Below are 23797 nucleotides of genomic sequence, written 5' to 3'. Positions count from 1 at the left end.
GGAAGTGTGGTAAAGCTAGAGGCACTTTCTATCACTGCTGGTGGACATGTACATCAGTACAAAAATTTTGGAAGAAAATTCATAAGAACATAGAAACTATAATTGGTCAACCTATCACATATGATCCTAAATTTTTCCTCCTGAGTAAAATACCAGACGAATGCAGTAAAGATCAACAGATCATATTAAAATACCTAATAACAGCGGCAAGAATAGTCTTAGCATTACTGTGGAAAACAGACAAAATACCAAAAATTGAAATCTGGATTGACAAAGCGTATGAATTTATAACAATGGCACACTTAACAGAACTATTACAAACAGACACTCAAAGATCAAATAAAGACAAATGGCACGCCTTCTATAAATATATTAAAACCAAAAAGCAACAATAAAACCTTATAAATGTTATGAAAGTGAAGTTGACGATTAAATATATCATGTTAACAAATGATGACAATTTGAACCTTGTTAAGGGGGTAAAAATATGTATTTTCTTGCTAATGTTTTCCCCTACCCTTTTTTCTCTTCCTGTATTCCCATTTAATATTAGAAATCAATAAAAAATATTTATAAAAAAGGGAAAAAAAATAGAGCCGAAGCTGAGTATGTCTTCTAAATTTGTATGTGTGACCAAAATGGCATACTATTAAAAAGATTTGACAATGAAAAAAAAAAGGGGGGGTGGTCCAGCAAAGATTGTTAGACATAATAGCTAAATGAAACCTTCATGTTCAGAGACAGCCTGACTTTAAGTCCATTTATGCAGGGTCAGTTTTGATGCTCGCTCAAAGCTCTTTTTTTAAATGCGACCTTTAAATGCCTATTCACAGTCTCGAAGAAAAAGGAGAAATTCCACCTCCCCCCATTCACCTGCTCCTTTGTTCGTTTGCATAGCCATTAGCAATGGCTGTTTGCATAGCTAACTCTTGGCTGGGATTTCGCATGCTTCCTTGAGGGGATTCTTCAAGGCGGGGGCAAACACAAAAGGTCGTATTAAAGGGGCTCTTAAGAAATGCGAAGCAGGTATGCGCCGGCTTTGCAGTTACTTCCTGAATGACAGTTCAGTGTGAAAAACTCAAAAAATATGTGGGGCACTTCAGCCTGGAACATGCTGCTAATTACCAAGCATAAATGGCTGAAAGTACCAGATGCTGTTGCATTCCTGCCCGTTTTGGAGCCTCCTGGTTATTCAGGAAACTGAACGTTGGATCAGGCCTGACTCTGATGCAGCCATTGCAGCTCTTAGGCTCTGATGCTTTGTCCACACAGTCGCCTCTGCCAATTTCTTCTTCCCGCCTTGGCTTTGTCCTCAGGCTCGAATTTGACACCGACCGCCTCCCTGATCTCAACAAAGACATCTATCTGCAGGACATCCACTGCGTGAGCTCCCTCTGCAAGGCCTACTTCCGGGAGCTGCCCAACCCTCTCCTCACATACCAGCTGTACGACAAGTTTGCGGTAAGTATGGCAGACAGCAGACAGGACAGTCTTAATACTGTTCAGAACTCCCCCTCCCTGCGAGCTGGACCGACCAGAAGGCAGACCTAAGTGATTGCCTAGGGTGCCGGGGGAAGGAGGCCTGATATTGCCCGGCCACAGTGCCACCACTAGGGTTGCCAACCTCTAGCTACTAACTGGAGATCTGCTATTACAACTGATCTCCAGCCCATAGAGATCAGTTCACCTGGAGAAAATGGCCGCTTTGGCAATTGGATTCTATGGCATTGAAGTCCCTCCCCTTTCCAAACTCTACCCTCCTTAGGCTGTTCCCCAAAAACCTCCCGCTGGTGACGAAGAGGGACCTGGCAACCCTAGCCACCACCCAGGTGCACCACATGATCCATAGCACTGATCATGGCACTGGTGGCCAGACCATGCTGTCCTGGCCACAGTATAAATGAAGTAAACAAATATAATAAATGACTCAGATCCAGTTAGCGATACAGGAATTCATGGCATTTAGATATTTCCGAGCTAAATTAGAGTCCAGTAACACCTCGGAGACCAACAGGATTTTCGGGGTAGGAGCTTTTGAGAGTCAGAGCTTGTGTGTGAAACCAGCAGTCAGAAATGGAAGTGTCTACTTTGGGATGGAAGCAGATTTAACTGACATTTCAGTTGCTTCATTTATACCCCACCTTTCTCTCCAATGGGGATCCAAAGCAGCTTACAACACTACACTATACCACATTAGCCCTCTTCACAAATTACAATGAACACATGATGCACTTGATTTTTCTTTATACATGTGTTGAGTAATCCTCACATTACATTCAATGCATGTACCGCTGAACACGTGGTTTAAACCCCACATTTATCCAGGTACTGGTCCTCAGTAAAGCAAACTTATGTTTGCTATTTCTTACCAATATATGCATGTATGTGCCGAAACTTCGCTGAACAGATGATGTCTGCATCTGATGCTATTTGATTTCAAAGTTAAGGGTTTCCAAAGTGGGACACAGGGATGGGAAAACAGAGCTGAGCAAATAAACCCATAAACTGAGCATCTCCATCTTGCCTCGCCCAGGATGCTGTGGCCATTCAGCTGGAAGAGGGGCGGCTGGTAAAGATCAAGGAAGTGCTGAAGGAGCTGCCACCACAACACTACAGGTACTTCCAAGGGACACAGAGATCCCCCTGGCAGCTTCTAGCCATTTGCAAATTCTGGATCAGCTTGGGTTGTGCCTCCTTTCACTGTCCCAAAGGACTATGGGCTCCTCTGGCCAACTGATTGACCTGTGTGTCCTACTTACTCATAATATGCAGAAAGTCTAAAGATGACTTTAAATGACTCACTGAAGTGAACAACACAAGGCAATGGAAGGGAACAATGGGGTTTGTAGTTCAGTGGTATCCGAAGGTCCAGGGTCCTCAGGTCTCTAGTTGGAAGGATCTCCATAGCAGGGCTGGGAAAGGAAGATTCTGGCCAGACAGAGTTTCATACGAACATAAGAATGGCCCTGCTGGATCAGACAAAGGCCCATCAAGTCCAGCAGTCTGTTCACACAGTGGCCAAAGAGGTGCCTCTAGGAAGCCCACAAACAAGACAACTGCAGCAGCAGTATGCCCTGATTTGTATGAAGTGACTTCCTATATTCATTTAACGATACGAGCACCATATCGGATCTATTCATTATCATTTGTTAACAATGGTAATTATTATTACTGGAGATTGTGAAACAAATTATGATTTCCTTATAAATTATCATTATTCATTAGTTCTGTATATTAATTTTAATAACTGAGTACTGGCCCCATTAGTAGGCTCGTAATCTAAAAATACTCCCAGAAAATAGGGGAAGATGACATAAAAAGATGGGAAGAGGGGAACAGAAAGAGAAGAAGATCCATCAGGCACTGACCTCTGGCATGGATCTTGCGCCCCTTATGACGGGGAACTGTAGTTCTAGCCAGTTGATGTTCACAGACCTTCATATGTTTTTCTTCCCCCATCCCTCTCTTTCCTTGTCCACCTTTGTTTTGGTGACTTGCTGCTAGGACCTTGGAGTTCCTGATGAGGCATCTGGTCCACATGGCATCCTTCAGCGCCCAGACCAGCATGCATGTGAGGAACCTGGCAATCGTTTGGGCTCCCAACCTGCTCAGGTGAGCTGTTATTCTGCTTGGGGCTACTTTGGGGCTTCCAGTCTAGGCTTGTAGAGCAGGGGTCCCCTAACCTTTCTAAAACTGTGAGCGCAGCTGGAATTCTGACATGGGGTGGCCAGCACCACCACAAAATGGCTGCTGCAAGAGGCAGGGCCACATAGACAGTGGAAGCCCAAGGGCAGGGCAGAAGAGGAGTAATTTAAAAATACACCGGGAATGAGAGGTAATAGGAGGCCTCACTTCTAAAAGGATGTAGACAGAACGGAGCGGGTGCAGAGGAGAACAACGAGGGTGATCAGGGGCCTGGAGACCAAACTTTATGAAGGAAGGCTGAGGGAGTTGGGGATGTTTAATCTGGAGAGGAGGAGGTTGAGAGGGGACATGATGGCTCTCTTCAAGTATCTGAAGGGCTGTCATTTAGAGGAGGGCAGGGAGCTGTTCTTGTTGGCAGCAGGGGATGGGACACGCAATAATGGGTTTAAATTACAGGAGGAAAGGTACCAGCTGGATATTAGGATTTTTTTTACTATTACAGTAAGAGTTGTTCGACCGTGGAATCAGCTACCTAAGGAGGTGGTGAGCTCCCCCTGACTGGCAGTCTTTAAGCAGAGGCTGGACAAGCACTTGTCAGGGATGCTCTAGGCTGATCCTGCTCTAGGCTGATCCTGCATTGAGCAGGGAGGGTGGACCAGATGGCCTGTATGGCCCCTTCCAACTCTATGTTTCTATGATTACCAACATTGTGGTGGCAACCTCCCCTGAAAAATATTTTAACCTACATAGCCAATCAGATCTTCAGTGGCAAATAAGAAGCACTACTGAGCAAGAGCCCCACCGGGCCCTGACTACTTCTAAAAACACTTGATGGGCTCCAAGAAAGGTGTTGGCGGTCTCCCATGGGCATCACATTGGGGCTGTGCTCTTGCTTCCAAGACACCCAGGGTTGGAAAACATCAGGGGTCTGACTGTACCAGTGGTTCTCAACCTTTTTTGCTCCATTCCCCCCTTTCACCATTGTTCAGAATATAATTCCCCCCCTTCCCAAGATAGTCATAAACTTTATTGAATGTCGCAGATTAAATTAAAAACAAACTACAATTTTACAGATTGTACATAATCTACAGGACATCACACTTCACTGAATAGTGGCCCCAGTTCCCCCCCTGGAACCCTAAAATTCCCACCAGGGGGGAATTTTCCCCTTGTTGAGAACCCATAGACTATACAGTCATATGCATTCAGTGCCATCTTAAGAACACTTTCCTAGGAGGAATGGACTCGAGTAGGATTCTGAGTAGATGTGCTTAGGATTGCTATCAGTTACCGAGTAAAGTGGGCTTGGACTGGAGTATTTCATCATAGGATAGCTCTGTGAGACTCACAGTATAGGAAACCGTTGAGCGTGGAGCAGTCTGCATTGCTCTCTTTGGGCGAATTCAGTGCCCAAAGTGAGAATCCAACCCATGCTAGGGGACGACTGGCCTTGGAAATCAGGAGTCCCCTTTTCTTGCAGTTTAAGGTTTTTTTTTATTGTAATCATTGCATACATTATGCAACCCAATCACTTAATACAAAGCATGTTGACAACAATTCATAACTAGCAAAAGGACATGTCTTAACTGTACCTTTTTCATTCCAGTATGTAATAAAAAAAAATTGCTCAGAGTTCACAAAGCCTGTCTTGTACATTGTGAATTATTTATTTGCATCCTTTGGTAGTATGTATAGTTAATAAGGTTTTGTTCCAGATATGTTTAAACCAGCGGTTGCTGACCTTTTTTCTCTTGCGTACCCCTTGGCAGCCCATTTCCATAAATTGTACCCCTCATATTACCAAAATGTTTGTAATATAGTTGCTGTTATTTCAAATGCCTTTCCCTGCCATTATTCAATATTTTTTTCAAGTACCCCTAAATGTCCTGGTTTGTACCCCTGGGGGTACATGTACCCCAGGTTGGGAACCACTGGTTTAACCCAATCTTTTATAGAAGGGGATGCTCTCTCTCCCAGTATGCCGCAATAACCATTTCAGCAGTTGGAGTCTCCTTTTTGAGGAATGAGATAAGGCAAGCCCAACAGAGGCTCATCTAGGGTTGCCAGGTCCCTTTGCCACCGGCCGGAGGTTTTTGGGGCGGAGCCTGAAGAGGGCAGGGTTTGGGGAGGGACTTTGATGGCATAGAGTCCAATTGCCAAAGCGGCCATTTTCTCCAGGTGAACTGATCTCTATCAGCTGGAGATCAGTTGTAATAGCAGATCTCCAGCTGTTACCTGGAGGTTGGAAACCCTAGACGCATCCAGCATCTGTTCCTGACTCCCCACCCCCACCCCATCTTTCTAATTTCAGGTCCAAGGACATTGAGGCATCCGGCTTTAATGGCACCGCGGCCTTCATGGAGGTCCGCATCCAGTCCATTGTGGTGGAGTTCATCCTCACCCATGTGGAACAGCTTTTTGGAGACGCTCCTCTCTGCGGTTGGTCCTCCTGTGCCTTGTACTTCCTCCTTTCAGCTGTAGAGAGGTTCCATATTCCAGCTTCCCAAATCTGGGAAGCCCATATTTTCAAATCGCCCTGACCTGAACGACCCAGGCTAGCTGATCTCACCTGATCTCGGAAGCTAAGCAGGGTCAGTTCTGGTTAGTATTTGGATGGGCCTTGGTCTGATCCAGCATGGCCTTTCTTATGTTCTTATGACTGGTTCCAAGGCTCTTTACATATCCCAAGCTGCCCCTGCATTATGCAAACCAAGCACATGAAATTGCTGCATTGTCTACAAAAGGGGGGAATTCAGTAACAGCCATGGGTGAAGCTGCTAGCTTATGATTCCAAATATTCTGGTTCTTTGGTGAGGTCGGAGGGAGAAGCCAGGTAGAGCACACTGGGTCAAAAAACAGAGGGAGCAGCATCAAGCTTTCTCTTCAGTCTTATGACAGCCATTGCCATGCCAGAACGGCTTGTGTTCTGGCATGGGGGTGAACGAGGAATGCAGGGAAGCTGGTATGAGAACAGTGACCACGTCTGCCACTCCCACACTAGCATGCTGTTAGGTTGCCATGTCCACATTTTCCTTCAGGCTTTTTGCTATTCTTCTTAACGATTGCCATATTCTAGCTCCACAAACCTGGGCAACCTAATTTACATATTATGTAAATGGCTACTTATTCCAAATAATTATTTTAAATAATTAATAGAAGCCAGTGTGGTGTAGTGGTTAAGAGCGGTGGACTCTAATCTGGAGAACAGGGTTTGATTCCCTGCTCCTCCACATGAAGCCCTGCTGGGTGACCTTGGGCTAGTCACAGTTCTCTCAGAACTCTCTCAGCCTCACCTATCTCACAAGGTGCCTGTTGTGGGGAGAGGAAGGGAAGGTGATTGTAAGCTGGTTTGAGACTTCTTAAGGTAGAGAAAAGCAGGGTATAAAAACCAACTCTTCTTCAAATCAAGCAAACATGAACTGTCATGTTGCCTACCAATTGTTTGGTGTTTGTTTGGAGAAACTTCTGCCAAAAGTTGGGGATAGATTAAATATCCTCCATCTTAATCATGCCATGATTTGCTCACATTTCCTTCTTGAACAAAGCTTCTCAAGGGGAGGACTGACGTATTAGATTTTTAATCCACTTTGTGCCACAGCTAACAGCCCAAAATGGCACTGGAGGGCATTCCCAGAACCCAGACCCAATACAGACATCCAGGCCATATAGCAACCAGAACTTGCTAGTATGGAACAACCCTTGGTGGGGGCATAGAATGGATACAGTTGGTGCTCTGGCTTTGTCATCATGCTCAATAACACACATTGGTTCTCTTTCACTCGTCTGCAGCAGGTAGCCGTGAATCTCTCAGGAAATCCCTCCTTTTGGGGTCACCGACAGCCCTCTTCGATGACAAATACTACTTTCCCTGCAATGTCCCAACTATGCTGAACCAGGGGGATGGTCCTCCACAGATGCGCCCATACCACACCATTATTGATCTCAACGACAATAAGTACGCACTTCATTCCTTCTCTTTCCCCTTCCTTTCACTCGTGAATTTCCCTGTCCACAATAGCGAGATTGAATCCAGTAGATGCCAGGGTCTGAACGTAGGGCTTCCTGTATTAAGCAAAGGTCAATATTAATATGAGGAGCCCTGCGGCACAGAGTGGTAAGCTGCAGTACAAGCTCTGCTCACAACCTGAGTTCAATCCCGACACAAGTCAGGTTCAGGTAGCCGACTCAAGGTTTACTCAGCCTTCCATCCTTCCAAGGTCAGTAAAATGAGTACCCAGCTTGCTGGGGGTAAAGTGCAGACAACTGGGGAAGGCAATGGCAAACCACCCCGTAAACACAGGTCATTTATGCATGGGTACTTTCACTCATGTTCGTCCCTCGCCTGAATCAGTTGTTCCTTGGAGTTATGCATGAGTTTCCCATCCATTAGAGATGACCTCATGCTGAGCCCTCGCAATGTCCAGGTCTCCCCATTCCTTCTGCTGACTCTTCCATTTTCCCTGAGCAAAGCCTGGGTGAAACCCCTGTGCATTAGGCAAAGTGTGGGACACACAAGCTTGGTTTCTGTCACAGCCAATTACAAAGCAGAGTGTAAAGAGGCGGGAATTCAAATACTTCCTGCTTCCTGGGAGCTCTTTCTAAGCAGAAGAAAAGCTTTTTAAAACCAAGGGTTGGATCCCCCCCCCCCACTTCCTTTCAGATTGCTCCTTTGTTGTTGTTCTTAAAATGCTTTTTATGTGGCAATTGGGTTGGGGGGGATTTCTCTCACAGTAAGCTCTACAAGTAAGCCAACTACAAAGCAGCATTTAAAGGGGTGGGAACTTGATTTGAGATTGGGGACTGCTGGTGCATAGATTCCCAACAGGAAAGTGTGGGTCTGATGAGCAACAAACCTCAGGTTAAACTCCCATGCATAAACAACCACAGTCTGCCTAGTAAATGTCGTGATGTGATGTCACCCCATAGGTCAGTAATGACCCGGTACTTGCACCTTTACCTAATATTAACATAATCAGATATCTGATGAAGGGAGCTTTGACTCTTGAAGCTTATACCCCGGAAATCTTGTTGGTTTCTCAGGAGCTACTGGAACACAGCTACCCTCTGAAACTACCTGTCAAAAATGTCACTAGATTCTGATTACAAAGCAGCCCTTTTCTGGATGTAGAAATCCCCCATTCTTTCATCAGTTCTCTAAGCGCTGACAATAAGAGCTTAAAGAAGTCATGAAAAGGCACTTGGCTTGAAACACGGAAACATTCCAGCGTTTGCTTGAGTGTAGATGGGCTAGGGTTGCTACAGCCTTTCCTGTGAAATGAAATTCCTAGGTGCATTCTCTTGGGTAAACCACCCAACAGTGTTCAGGGGAAGAAATAGATTTTCATAAAACCAAGGCTAGTTTGAGGTATTACACTCATGAACTTTCCCTGCACCGCCACCATCAACATCTGAGCAGGTAGTGCCAGTCAAGGCAATGCACATTGCCTATCATGCTGCCAGTGCTTGGGAGCTTAGCCCCTGCAGATCATTGGGCCCCTCCGCGTCATGCCACCCCAGCACTTCTTGCATGGCCTGGCCAGGGAACCAGCCCGAAACAGAACTGGCAGTGTTATTCAGAAATACGCATTGGGTTTTTTTGTTTCGTAACCTGAAGTTAGCAGAGTGCACAAAAGCCAATATGAATTTTGTGCTGTGCTGAAACAAACTTATACACGGAGCCAGATTGGCCAGAGATCCTGGAGGATTTTTTTTGGCATCTTCTGGGCAGGGGGCAGGGGTCACTCAGGGTAGGGGAAGAGAGTTGTGGATTTCCTGCGTTGTGCAGGGGAGTTGGACTAGATGGTCCTGGTGGTCCCTTCCAACTCTGTGATTCTATCTTTGCAAACTAATATGCTTCCTTCATTGTAGGAACTCCATTCTAAACAGGGTAAGGTAGATAGGTTTCTAATCTAGTCTAGCTAACTAGGATGGATGGAGATGCAGGATAGATGTCCTGCTCTCATGGTGCCAAGATGGAGAAGAGAGAGTGTGGGCACGTGAAGAGAAGGTGTGAAAGAGGAAGGAAGGAAATTTCTCCCTGACAGTAGCACTCTGCACATCAAAGGGATAGCATCAGAGCAATAAAGGATGCCCAGTGTCTTGACCCATCTATCTGTCATAGTCTCTTTCTGAAGTCTGAGGTTAAGAGACAGAGCCAAGTCCTTCACCTCCAGCAGTATGCTCCCCAAGCATATATCCACACTGCTACGTGTGTAGGCCATCAGTACACAAAGGTTTCCCCAGTGGGGCAAACAGTGGTTCCCTGGGACCCTTTATGTCAGGCAAATGGCACAAGAAGGAAATCTGAACCCCCATTTCCCCATGCATTGTCCCAATCTGAAGCTGAGCCCAGCCCAGCTGTGAGTTAAACACAATACTCCCAGTGCACAACTGGTTGACAGGACCAGGATGGACTTGAGGGGGGATTGGGGGACACAAGGACAAAACAATGTATATCTAGGCCTTTAGGTGCCACCTAGCCCCAGCAAAACTCAATATTGACCTTAGCTTAATACTGAAAGGCCTATTTTCAGACCCTGGCATCTCCAGTTAAAGGATCTCAAGCAGCTTGTGATGGCAGAGATCCCTCTATGTCTGAAACCCCAGAGACACTGTCAATAGGCGAAGATCCATAGCTGAGGGGCAGAGGACCTGCTCTACATCCAGATGGTCCCTGGTTCATGCCCTGACATCTCCTACTAAAAGATCTCAGGAAGCAAGAGTTGGGAAGGATCAATCTTTCTCATGGAGAGCTGCTGCCAATCACAGCCAACCATATGAGCTAGATAGATCAATAGGGTTGCCAACCTCCAGGTACTAGCTGGTGATCTCCTGCTATTATAACTGATCTCCAGGCAACAGAGATCAGTTCACTTGGAGAAAGGGGCCGCTTTGGCAATTGGACTCTATGGCATAGAAGTCCCTCCCCTTCCCAAAGCCCACCCTCCTCAGGCTCCGCCCCAAAAACCTCCAGGTATTTCCCAACCCGGAGCTGGCAACCCTATAGATTAATGATCTACCTCATTATAAAGCTGACTGATTTATTCATACCCACAAAGTGGGAAATGAGTCGGTGGGATGCGCACTAATGAAGGCCCGAGGGAAGACCAGATGGGTGGCTGGTGGTGGCGGTACATGTTTTGCAAGCAGAATGTCCCAGGCAGGACAGACTGGCCACTGCCAGTTGCAATACTTATCCTGTTGGACCAGCGGTCTGACTCAGTATAAGATGGGTGAGATACACCGTGAAATTGTGAGGTGACCCACAAGGGGTAAGAAACAAAAGGACGGTGGCTTGGAGTTTTGCCGGTAAGAGGCAAAAGAAGGCACAGCCAAGGAGGAAGGAGCTCTAGCGTTTCTCTCAGCAAGGAACCCCCAAGAGTTGAGGAAGAGAATTAATCTCCTTCTTCGCTGCTTCTGGGGCCAGTTTGGATGATGATGAAGGAAAATTGTCAGGATCCTACGTAGCGTCGTGGTGGTGTGAGATGCGCTATACACACATCTTGCACAATTTCTAAACCCAATTTCAATTGTTCACAGAAGAAAGGGCTCCCTTAAGGCAAAGAGATGGAGGTCCATCTTCAACCTTGGCCGATCCAGTAATGACTCAAAGCGCAAGTTGAACAAGTCAGAGGAAAAAGGTAAAGGGCTTCAATGGCGGATACTTCTTGAGTGTTTAATTTGTGTGCATAAGGACTGGGCTGCCTGTTCATGCAGCAACTGTAGACTCCAAGTCCCATGTCTCAGTGCAAACAGGACCCAAATCCACACGCAGATACAACATTCAGGGCTGGCAAGAAAGGGGAAACTTTATGCAGCTATTCCCACAATATTCCTCTCAAGCTGCAACTCCCAGAGACATCGAGAGTGGGAAGGTTTTGATTGCTTATACAAGGTGGCTCAATCTTGCCTTTCTTTTCCAGAGGACAAAGTAGACAAAATGCGACTGCGACCAGCCAAAAGCATGGATTCCCTGAGCTCTATGCCATGTGTGAGTGATGGTAGGTGCAGAAATCATTGTTATTTAGATTCACTCCTGGGAGGTCCGCTCCCAGTCTTCTCAAGGACGGCTCCATGTTTCGTACCCTCAAATTCCTCTTCATCAAGTGTATCGCTGCATTGTGAGATCTCGTGCATATGAACTCGCTCCTGGAGGAGAGAGCAGAGTATGAATATTTCATGCTTCTTTTAAGCCCTGTTAATACCTGAGTTCAATCCCGAGGGAAGTTGGTTTCAGGTAGCCAGCACAAGGTTGACTCAGCCTTCCATCCTTCCGAGGTCGGTAAAATGAGTACCCAGCTTGCTGGGGGTAAAGGGAAGATGACTGGGGAAGGCACTAGCAAACCACCTCGCAAACAAAGTCTGCCTAGGAAACGTCGGGATGTGACGTCACCCCATGGGTCAGGAATGACCCGGTGCTTGCATAGGGGACCTTTACCTTAATACTGGCATAGAAACTCAGGAGCATGAGGGGTCCATTCACTGCATGAAATTAGAGATCACCCTAGAAATCCCTGTAACATCGCATGAGCTTGTGGGAATGATTACCCATTCCTGATGGGAGCACATGGGCCAAGCATCTCTGGTCAGCGGTGGGCCCTCCTCTGGGCCATGGGTCTTGGAAGATGCCCCACTCCTGGCACCAGCCCTGGCTGCTATTTAGGAACCTCCTGGGGCATTGAGATGGAAAGGCTAGAAGGACTGTGGCTACCGAATGATGTTATGTGTGGTCTTCATCTTCTCTGTGTTCCTTTTCTTCTCTGTGACCACATATTATGTGTCTAAAGGTACCAGGCAGATGAAACTTGAAAATCAGCCTTACACAAGACCATGGCTGTGTACTCTCTGCTTTCCAGCATGGAAAGCCAGCGTGGAGTAGTGGTTAAGAGCGGTGGACTCTAATCTAAAGAACCAGGTTCGATTACCCACTCCTCCACATGAGCGGCAGACTCGAATCTGGTGAACTGGGTTGGTTTCCCCACTCCTGCATTTGAAGACTGCTGGGTGACCTTGGGCTAGACAGAGTTCTCTCCGAACTCTCTCAGCCCTACCTACCTCACAAGGTGTCTGTTGTGGGGAGAGGAAGGGAAGGAGATTGTAAACTGGTTTGATTCTCCTTGAAAGGTAGAGAAAATTGGCATATAAAAACCAACTCTTCTTCTCCTTCTTCCTGAGCTATGAGAAATTCTGGAAGGGATGTCATTCCTAATCTAGAAACAGTGAATTCCCTCTTCTGTAGCACTGCAGTATCAATCCAGAGTGGGGGTCGAGGGCTAGATTTTAGAGCTCATGGAACTTCAGCATTTGGTTTGCCTAAGTTTTTGTTTTGGTCAAATCCCTGACTTTAGTGACAGACCTATTCAGGGTAATCAGTCAGCAATTTCACAACAATTTTGAGGCTTTGAGAAGGCACCTTGAAAGAGGTTGGGCCACCGATAGGTTGCAGTCTTTCAGGACCTCTTGTTGACCTGACCATCTTCTCTGCATCCAGATGTTGCTCAGCTGGGGAGAAAGAGGTCCCAGATGCAGCTCCTTCAAGGCCGTGAGAGTTTTAACAGCCATTTGTCGCAGGACAGCAGCTTCCTGGAGTCGGAGAAGATCAAAGCTGAGGAAGGGACGGGCGAATCCGAGGGGGAAGCCACCGCCAAGTCAGAGCCCACCACCCCAAAAGCCAGCAGGTCCAGCCTCGTTGGAGTGGCCCCTCAAGGGCGATCACCCCAGTCTGCACGGAGCCGAGCAGAGAAGTGCGCTGGGGTTCACATCTCGGGGCCTTTCTCTGTCATGGTCCCTTTCCACATAACTTCAAACCTCACTTTGTCCCGATTGACTCGGGGGCTGGAGTGCCCTGCCCTGAGCCACTGCTCCTTGGACAAGGAGGCTCCTGAGACTTCTTTGGCCACAGAGGAAATACTTTCTTCGAAGCAGAAAGAAGACATGCCCAAGCTGACGTCTGAGATCAGCATCGACAAGAGAGATCCTTCAGGTAAGTCAGCCGGTTTCCCCAGGCAGCTTGGTCCCATTTGAGAGCAGATACAGATAAGAGCACGGTATCCAAGTGCGTTTTGACACTCACCAGCTTCACTTGGATTTTAAAGCTGACATTGGCCAGAATGCTCATTCACATTACAAACGTCTCTCTTCTGTTTTCTCCAGATGTCCACATGCAAAGCTAGGAAGGTCCCCGGTTCAAATTTCACCTTAGCCAAAAACTTAATGGAGAAGTCATAATACCTTCATTAAGAAATGGAGAAATGTGGGCAGGGAGAATTCAGGAAGCATCCCTAGAGTCCATCCAGCTTCATTCGAAAGGATTATCTTTTGACACTAGGTTGAAGTTCCCTTGTAGCCTTTCCCACGCCTCCTCTGAGAGAATATGGCAAGCCATCCTTCCTTTAGAGATTGGGGATTTGTTTTGCACCACCGTGTGAGCCTTTTGCTACACAGGAAATGAGGCAGCGATGCTGTTAATATCTGACCAGTGGTGGCAGCGGGAATAGAAACAGCAGGACGAAACTGTAGTGATCCACCCCCTCCCCTTGCCCTCAAGTTTCCAATTGGTGTGGGGGGGGGTTGTGCATATGAAAAGATTGCACCCACCTGCCCCTTTCCCACCTATTATACGGGACAATTACCTGCCACCTTTCAAACTCTTCTGCCCTTCCTGTAATGTCAGCAGTTCGAGTAGGGTTGCCAGGTCCCTCTTCGCCATTGGCGGGAGGTTTGGGGGGGCGGAGCCTGAGGAGGGTGGGGTTTAGGGAGGGGAAGGACTTCAATGCCATAGAGTCCAATTGGCAAAGCGCCCATTTTCTCCAGGTGAACTGATCTCTATCAGCTGGAGATCAGTTGTAATAGCAGGAGATCTCCAGCCGATACCTAGAGGTTGGCAACCCTAAGTTCACTTCTACATCCCCCCCCTCTCCTGCCTGCTAACTCTCTCGCCTGCTCAGGCGTTTCGTCTATACATCTCTATTTTCTAGGTGTACAGGAAACTAGTATCAGAGCGTTAACAGACGTTTCACAGAAAGCTTAATAACAAGAAACAAAATAAAGAAGCTAACTAGTTTGTACTGGTCACCGGTTTTACCTTGATACTCCTTCCTGAGGAATGGACACAAGCAAAGCTGGAAGACTGAATCAGAGGTTGGCCAAGGCAGGCTTCACCCCGTTTCTCCCTGTTCCCAGGTTCTTGGCTTGCGCACTTTCAGAGCGTATTAAACCTTTTAACTTTTTCTGTCCCTACCAGGAGGGTTTCTCTCTGACCTATCCTGAACTGGGGGATTTCTCCCCAAGCTTCCCACCATTCCTTTACCCAATTGTAATCAAGAGCACATCCTCAATGTTTATGGTTCAAACTTAGGATATACAAAAAGTGATCTGTTTTGCCGCTTCCTGGCAGGTGGGCAAATGGTTATCGTTGTCATGCCTATTTGTCTCCATAAAGGGAGACCAGTTCTTCAGCCTTCAACCCAAAAATTTTACTGCTTGGTTCCCAGGCCAGGGCATTTTCTCTGAGGCCAAGGCCTCTCAGGGTGTACATCAAGGCATCTTGGATTTCCCTGTTACAACAGAGACTAATCAAGGCACTAGTCCCTGCCACAACGACCCCACTTATTCTTTGGTTTTTGTGCACTGCAGAACCAGATGCAATAGTGGAAAGCTCGCTGGACTTGGAGGAGAACCAGTTGTCCCTGGAAGTCCAGGATTCCTTTGCCTTCCTTGACAGCCAGGATGCTTGGCTGGTCGACAGCCTTGAGAGCGACCAGCCCTGGAAGAGTCCGTACACGGCCCCCGATTTTGCAGGCGGAGAGAAGGATGGCTTCCCAGCCATGGATGATGATATGGGTAGCGGATTCATGAATGAGATGATGGGAGAAAGCTGGCAGGTTAGTTATGCTGGGGGGGAAATTGCGTAGTACAGAAGACAACTGATATGCCTGGCTAGAATTAGCAGTGGCTGTCTGTACATTTATCCAGAATGGATAGTTATCTAAGGAAGCCGTGCCCTCTTTGGTTTATCACTCGTAGATGACCTCTTCCATTTCATTGTTCAATGATGTCGCATTGCCCACAGTTCTTTGTCCCATCTGCAGTCTCTGCCATAGTTGTTGCTGTTCTACAGCTACCAGCTAATTGAACGTCCCAGAACAAGAAGGGAGGGACAGAAATATTTTGAGGTTGCCCAGATTTCAGAAGCTTCTTGAAGCCAGGTTTTCCTGAATGCTGGTATTTTTGTACCAAGAAAGGGAAGGAGGGAAGAATATGGAGTCTTAGATAAGTAGGTTATTACCAGTGTCGGCAAGAAAGGCTGTGGAAGGAGGTGTACCTCAGTGGGCAGAGGACAAACTTTGCATGCAGAAGGTCCCCAGTTCAATTCCTGGCATCTCCAGTGAAGTGTGTGTGTAAAGTGCCGTCAAGTCGCAGCTGACTTATGGCGACCCCTTTTTGGGGGTTTCATGGCAAGAGACTAACAGAGGTGGTTTGCCAGTGCCTTCCTCTGCACAGCAACCCTGGTATTCCTTGCTGATCTCCCATCCAAATACTAACCAGGGCTGACCCTGCTTAGCTTCTGAGATCTGACGAGATCAGGCTAGCCTGGGCCATCCAGGTCAGGGCAAAGAACCTCAGTAGCAGATGCTAAAAAGACTTTTCTCTTACTGAGACCTTGGAGCTTCACTGCCACACAGCAGAGATAATACTGAATAGGGTAGATCAGTGGTCTGACTCAGTGTAAGGTAGTGTCTTATAACTGTGTCATTTTGAAAAAGTCTGTATCTCAGTAGTAGAGCATACAGAGAGTCCCAGGCTAAAGTCCCTGGCAGCTCCAGTTAGAAAGGATCTCAGATCATAGGTATCAGGAATGATTTTTCTTTGCCTGAGAACCTAGGGACTTGCTGCCAGTCAACTCAGACACATGCTAAGCTAGATGTAACGATGGTCTGACTCCATTTGAGTCAACTTGGTTCAAATGAAAATACAAACAGTGTCCATATAACTCCTATAATACTTTGTTCCATGTTAAATTATTTACACATCAGAACTGACACGATCTCATAATATAAAACTGTGCTTTTAATGCACAGCTTAACATTTTACTTTAACTGTATTAAATTCAGTACCTTTCATCAATGGCTCACTTCCTTAATTGACGCCCTACAAAACTAGATTTTGCATCTCGAAGCAAGTTAAACAAACAATTTTTTGGGCATAATATTGTCGAAGGCTTTCACGGTCAGAATTCATTGGTTCTTGTAGGTTATCCAGGTTGTGTGACCGGATACCAAGACCACAGTCACACAGCCCGGATAACCTACAAGAACCAATTTTTTGGACAATTTTCTCCAGACAAACCATTTCTAATATTTATAGCTTCAGCGCATTTATTCCAGAGCACTGGGCAAGTAGTGCATCAGCAGAGAAAGTTATGAGAGAGGTGGTAAATTTATAGTAAGAAATACACAGTAACAGCTAACAGAAAATGTGAGAAAGAATTAAGCTTGAGTATGAGTTAGGATGGTGTCTATTTTAAACCTTTTTTTCCTCTTTGTCTGCCTTCTTATTCCATCATTTCTAGATGGAGACATTTTCTGCTGCTCCATCACTGAATTATCTGTCCATCGAGGAGTGTATGAATGAGCATTCAGATGAGGAAGATGACCAGTACTATCTGGCCACAAGCTGTTTGGATAAGGAGCACTCCAAGGAGGCGGACTCTGAAGAAGTCTACCTGAGCGCCTATGATGATCTCAGCCCTTTAGCTGATGAACTAAAACATTTTCAGCATCTTCAAGAAGCTCCTGATGCCCCTCTCATAGGACATTTGACAGAAAATCAACCCATCAGTCTGGCTGGAGAGACTTCACCTGGAGACCCACCAGTATTTGAAGCAGAGATGGAACTTTTGCCAGGCAGCCCTCCTGCAAATGACCCACAATTAGATGATTCGCATCTAGGTTCAGAACTAAAAAGCCTGATAGAGGAAGAGGATGGGGTCTCCCTGAGTTCCAAAAGTGATTCCCATGAGTTGGAAACATCTGAGAAGAATGGAACCAAAGCCGCCAAGGTAAAGCCCAGTTTGCCTTTGTCTCTGCAAGCAGAAGATGCAAATACAGGAGAAGAAGATGACCTCCTTCTTAAAAAGGGCTGTTTGCTTCAAGCAGAATACCCTATCAGAGTTTCAGAAGAAAACCAGGAAAAAACTCTGGCTCCAGATCACAGAACTGAGGCAACTCAACCCAGCCTCAAGAATGAGCAGCAACTACATGCTCAGGTGGCATCAGAAACTGAGCAGGTTCAGAGGCCTCCTTGCATGTCCAGCTTAGAGGCTGATGGACCAACTCCAGAGGTTGTTGGAACATCTGATGAGCATGTGGACTGTGAGTTCCTACTTCAAGAGGCCCAGCAGCTCCTGAGCAGAGAGATTGCCCAACTGGAGATTTCCCAAGCTGCTTCATCACTGGAAGATCAAAGTTTGACTGGGACTCACATCCAGGTTGCTCCCTCATCAGGCAGTACATCTGAAATGCCATGTTCTGAGACATACCCTCTGTCTGCCCCTTTGCTCGACTTGAGTCTTGAACAAGCTGCTTGGTCCCACACATCCCTTCCCTATGTCCCTTTATCTGACGATTGCACTGAATCTTCTTCCTTGTTGCTCGTGACTTCTTCCCGTAAGAGCTGCCCAGAAGGTCTTCTGCAGAAACCTTTTTATGCACCACCAGAAGAAGCTTCAGCTGTCCCCAAGCACAATGTTCAACCGGATGGAAGTGTCTCCATGAGAAAGACCTCCAGCACCGTCAGAGTCCAGCAGGCGAAATCTTTCCCGGTTGTGCCTCCGAAGCCACAGTTTGCCATGATCCCTCCTTCTTTAATGCCAATCTCTCCTTCCAAGGAAGCATTCATCCTGTGGCCTGACCCACCAATATCAGATAGAAGTGATGGAAATGAGAAAAAGAATGGGTCCAATGAGGACACTACGCACAAACCACCTTGCCCCATCAGCTTGACCACCAATAGCAATGAATCTGTAGAAACTCTTCTTGCATCTTCTGAGATGCCCACCTCTCCAGGTAACCACCTCAGTGGTTCGGGGACCCTTCAGAAGCAGCGGAATTCTATGCCGGTGTGTCTAGAGAAATATGACAGGGATGATGAGAGCAGAGGGAACACCCTCCAAAATTTGCAGTGCTCCTCGCCTCTAAGTTTGGATAAATGCAGCCATTGGTCCAAGTATGAGCTCAGTGGAGATGACCTCCAGAATATGAAGTGCTCCCTTCCAGTGAATTCAGATAAATGTTGTGGAAATTCTAAGAGAGACGACAGGAAGGGGGAGCCACCCCAGAAGCATCAGCTGAAGAAGCACGAGGAAAGCAGCCAGGCTGCCTCTCAGAAGCAGAGGTGGACCAGCTGGCGCAATGGGGGGAGCATGTCCTTTGATGAGGCTGTTGCCCTTGCCAAAGAGAGGCACGTGGCTCAAGCGCCAGTGAGGAGGATGCAGACCTATTGCTATGGAGATATCGAAGGTCCACAGGGCCTCCCCAGATCAGAAAAGCCTCCCCCTTTTCCAAAACCTGCCCTGAAACCCTTAGGGCAGCGCCTACTGAGACCTCTGAGCTCCACAGGCACAGCTGCGTCCCCAGAGGCTCTTCTTTCGGGGAAACCATTTCTCGCTCAAGCATCATCGGACGTCACCTTGGAAGGTCAACTTTCACCTAACCAGGAAGCTCCTTTAGTTACTTGTGACCTTCTGCCCAGGAGCAGGCTGAGCTTGCCAAGGATAGGAAGGCGCTTATCGATGTCAGAAGAGATACCGGGTGCAGGGCGATAGCAACTGAGGTGACTGGCCTTGGAAGCGAAATCATGGAACTGGGGCTTTAGCCATGCCTAATTCCATGTCGGACTGTGGCCGAAAAAATGTATTTGTTCATACTGCAGCAGAATTCAGCTTAGAATCATACAGTTGGAAGGGACCTCCAGGGTCATCTAGTCCAAAGCTTCTTAAACTGTGGGTCGCGACTCCATACGGGATTGCATAACTGAATATGGGGGTTGTGAAAAATTTGGCAACAGTAAAAGGTTTATGATTTATTATCAGTAAATGTTTGATTTGTATACCTATTTTATATACCTATGTACCCGGGGTCACGTAAAAAGGTTTCGAGCAAAAACGGGTCGCAAGTGGAAAAGTTTAAGAAGTCCTGATCTAGTCCAGTCCCCTGTACAATGCAGGAAATTCACAACTACCTCACCCCCCCACCCCAGTGACCCCTGCTCCATGCCCAGAAGATGGCAAAAAAAAAAAAGAAAAAGAAAGAAACCTTCAGGATCCTTGGCCAAACTAGCCTGGAAGAAAATTGCTTCCTGACCCCCAAGTGGCAATTGGCTTTTCCCTGGGCATGTCAGAAAGGGCCACAAGAGCCAAGCACTGGCACAACCCTTCCTGCCCCTCTTTCATGATCCACCAAAGTTCACAAAATAAGCCTTGCTGTCAGATGGCCACCTAGCCTCTGCCTAAAAACTTCCAAAGGAGAGCCCACCACCTCCTCAGGAAGCCTGTTCCACTGAGGAACCGCTCTGTCAGGAAGTTCTTCCTAATGTTTAGCTGTAAACTCTTTTGATTTAATTCCAACCCGTCGGTTCTGGTCCGACCTTCTGGGACAACGGAAAACACCATCCCCTATATGAAAGCCCTTCAAGTACTTGAAGATGGTTATCATCCAACGGGTTTCAACCAATGGGTTGAAATTAAATCAAAAGAGTTTCCATCTAGTTATTAGGAAGAATTTTCTAACAGTTAGAGTGGTTCCTCAGTGGGACAGGCTTCCTCGGGAGGTGTAAGTGCTCCTTCCCTGGAGGTTTTTAAGCAGAGGCTAATGGCCATCTGTCAGCAATGCTGATTCTATGACCTTAGGCAGTTCATGAGAGGGAGGGCATCTTGGCCATCTTCTGGGCATGGAGTAGGGGTCACTGGGTGTGTGTGGGGAAGGTAGTTGTGAAATTCCTGCATTGTGCAGGGGATTGGACTAGATGACCCTGGTGGTCCCTTCCAACTCTATGATTCTATGACTCTATGATTCTATCATATCACCTCTCAGTCATCTCCTCTCCAGTCTAAACATACCCAGCTCCTTCAACAATGTCTCATAGGACCTGGTTTCCAAACCTCTCACTATTTTTGTTGCCCTCCTCTGGACACATTCCAGCTTGCCCATATCCTTCTTAAAATGTGGCGCCACAAACTGAACATAGTACTCTAGGTGAGGTCTAGCCAGAGCAAAGTGATACCATCACTTCGCGTGATCTGGACAGTATACTTCTGTTGATATAGCCCAAAATCGCATTTGCCTTTCTAGCTACCACATCTGCCTGTGGCAGCCTTACACAGTTCAAGGCTCACCAAGCAGAGGACAGGGCCAGCAGTCAGTCCCAGACAAACAGACCCTCCAGCACAGCACAGACAAATCAGCACTCCAGAAGCTCTCTTTTCACCAAGCTGACTGTGGTCCGCCCATAGTGAGGTATTTTCTCCAACAGTTCTTTTACATAGCAAAGTAAACTTTTAACAATGTGTCTGATTGTTGTAGCTCAGTTTTAAATTATGTGTTTGCTTAAATATATGTATTCAGTTTTATTGTAAAAGCAAAACTTGCTCAAAATAAAACCGTTATAACATTTAAAATTAGACAATTTTTTTTCAAAATCACCATTTACCATCATCATCTTCCCTTAACTGAGTATTTAAAAGTGAATTGGGGGAGGGGGTAGTGAGCTCCAGTAGCTTTTGAGTGATTCCTCCCAGGCTTACTGGTGGTATTTGATATTCAAAGATTCAGATTGTTTTAGAAAGCTGACCCTTTAGATTCAGCAACAGAGTTTTTCACCATCACAGATTAATAAAAAGTTTGCAGTAAATCTCTGCAATGCTGTAACATCTTTCTAAGCTGGGCCTGAAAGGTTTGAGATCCACCAATATGAGCCAAATCTCTGTGGTTCAGAGCTGCTGAACAACAGAAGCCTGGGCAAGGCCAGCATCAGCATCTTGGCAAGGCATTTTGTGATTCATAGGTTGTATCTTAGGTAGTTAGGGGAGGGGCTGTGGCTCAGTTTGTAGAGCACCTGCTTGGCATGCAGAAGGTCCCAGGTTCAATCCCCGGCATCTCCAGTTAAACGGACTAGGCAAGTAGATGATGTGAAAGACCTCTGCCTGAGACCCTGGAGAGCCACTGCTGGTCTGAGTAGACAATACTGACTTTGATGGACCAAGGGTCTGATTCAGTAGAAGGCAGCTTCATGTGTGACTACCATTCTGCTTCTTTGATGTAATGCTTTTGCTAGAAGAAACGAGAATAAAATTGTTAAGACTGCAACACTCCCTCAGTTCTAGGGTTGCCAACCTCCAGGTGCCACCTGGAGATCTCCCACTATTACAGTTGATCTCCAGACAATCAATATCAGTTTCCCTAGAGAAAATGGCTGCTCTGGTAGATGGATTCCATGGCATCATACTCCTCTACCCAAAATAAGCTGCAGCTCCTTCCCAGCCCAGAGCTGGTAACTCTACTCCGTTCACGAGCTCACAACTTGCCAACCTCCATAGGCGTCCATCCTAGGGTTGCCAACCTCCAGGTAGTAGCTGGAGATCTCCTGCTATTACAACTGATCTCCAGCCAATAGAGATCAGTTCACCTGGAGAAAATGGCCACTTTGGCAATTGGACTCTATGGCATTGAAGTCCCTCCCCCTCCCCAAACCCCGCCCTCCTTAGGCTCCGGTCCAAAAATCTCCAGGTATTTCCCAACCCAGAGCTGGCAACCGTATACTTTACAGGGTGGGGTGTGTGTAACGTGCCATCAAGTCGCAGCTGACTTATAGTGACCCAGTAGGGTTTTTCCAGGCAAGAGACATTCAGAGATGGTTTGCCACTGCCTTCCTCTGCACCAGTTGTTCCCAACCTGAGGTACCCCAGGGGTGAAGTGCCCACAATAAAGGTATTTTACCTGTGACACTATTAACTGCCTCTGTGTACATAAGCAGGTGCAGGAATCCTCCCTTTAGACGTGACACCATGTAGATAAATGCGTGTCAAGAACCTGCCCCTCTCTGACTTCTCTTGCTTTCAAATTCACTGTCTGCAAAAGCGCACAAACATTCCTGAGTTTGCAACATTCCAAAATGCTGCCGACCTTCGCGAGAGAACTGCTTTGCACTAGCTTTACAGAGACTGTTTGTTTTCATAATGACAGCTTGTGGGGTGATTCAAGAAAGTATCTTTATAGTTACAAATCTATAAAGCTTGATGCCTGGAAAACAGAAATGTGATTCTTTCTGCAGTGTGACTCTCTGGGGTCTCGGCTGGAGGGATTTGATCCCAGCTTGTATTGTTTAAAGCTTGGTACCATTAAATAGTAAGCTGTTAAAATACTTCCTGATCTCCAGTGCGCTATCTTTGATCTGACCTATCTGGATAGCGTTTTTCTAGGCACAACAGGGGTACAAGGCAGGATATATAGGGGTATGCGGGGGGGGGGGAATATGTGTGTGTGTGTTAAGTGCCATCAAGTCGCTTCCGACTCATGGTGACCTTATGAATGAAAGTCCTCCAAAATGTCCTATCTTTGACAGCCTTGCTCAGATCTTGCAAACTTAAGGCTGTGGCTTCCTTTATTGAGTCAATCCATCACTTGTTGGGTCTTCTTCTTTTCCTGCTGCCCTCAACTTTTCCTAGCATGACTGTCTTTTCCAGTGACTCTTGTCGTCTCATGACATGACCAAAATACGATAGCCTCAGTTTAGTCATTTTAGCTTCTAGGGTCAGTTCAGGCCTGATTTGATCTAGAACCCACTGATTTGTTTTTTTTTGGCAGTCCACGGAATTCGTACCACTCTCCTCCAACACCACTTTTCAAAGGAATCTATTTTCTTCCTATCAGCTTTCTTCACTGTCCAGCTTTCACACCCATACATAGTAATAGGGAACACAATGGCATGAATTAATCTAGTCTTGGTGGCCAGTGACACATCCTTACACTCCAAAATCTTTTCTCGCTCCTTCATGGCTGCCCTTCCCAGTCTCAATCTCCTTCTGATCTCTTGGCTGCAGTCTCCCTTTCGGTTGATGGTGGAGCCCAGGAATAGAAAGTCTTGAACAATTTCAATT

At 46.6% G+C, this 23797-nt stretch overlaps 1 protein-coding gene across 1 annotated transcript in view; it reads left to right on the top strand.

Moving 5' to 3' along the window:
* The window catches only part of ARHGAP30 (Rho GTPase activating protein 30), a 35708-nt gene extending 16240 nt beyond the window's left edge, over positions 1-19468 (top strand). Inside the window, exons 3-12 of the mRNA XM_056853449.1 lie at positions 1317-1461; positions 2534-2616; positions 3505-3612; positions 5957-6084; positions 7435-7600; positions 11185-11285; positions 11577-11645; positions 13136-13639; positions 15295-15527; positions 17216-19468. Of these exons, the coding sequence (XP_056709427.1) occupies positions 1317-1461; positions 2534-2616; positions 3505-3612; positions 5957-6084; positions 7435-7600; positions 11185-11285; positions 11577-11645; positions 13136-13639; positions 15295-15527; positions 17216-19468 (3790 nt within the window). The remainder of the gene's footprint in view (positions 1-1316; positions 1462-2533; positions 2617-3504; positions 3613-5956; positions 6085-7434; positions 7601-11184; positions 11286-11576; positions 11646-13135; positions 13640-15294; positions 15528-17215) is intronic.
* The last annotated feature ends 4329 nt before the right edge of the window (positions 19469-23797 follow it).

Source organism: Euleptes europaea, chromosome 7 (genome assembly GCF_029931775.1).
Source record: "Euleptes europaea isolate rEulEur1 chromosome 7, rEulEur1.hap1, whole genome shotgun sequence".
NCBI classification, from domain to species: Eukaryota; Metazoa; Chordata; class Lepidosauria; order Squamata; family Sphaerodactylidae; genus Euleptes; species Euleptes europaea.
Note: the sequence above shows the minus strand (reverse complement) of the source record. Positions and strands in the feature narration are given on the sequence as shown.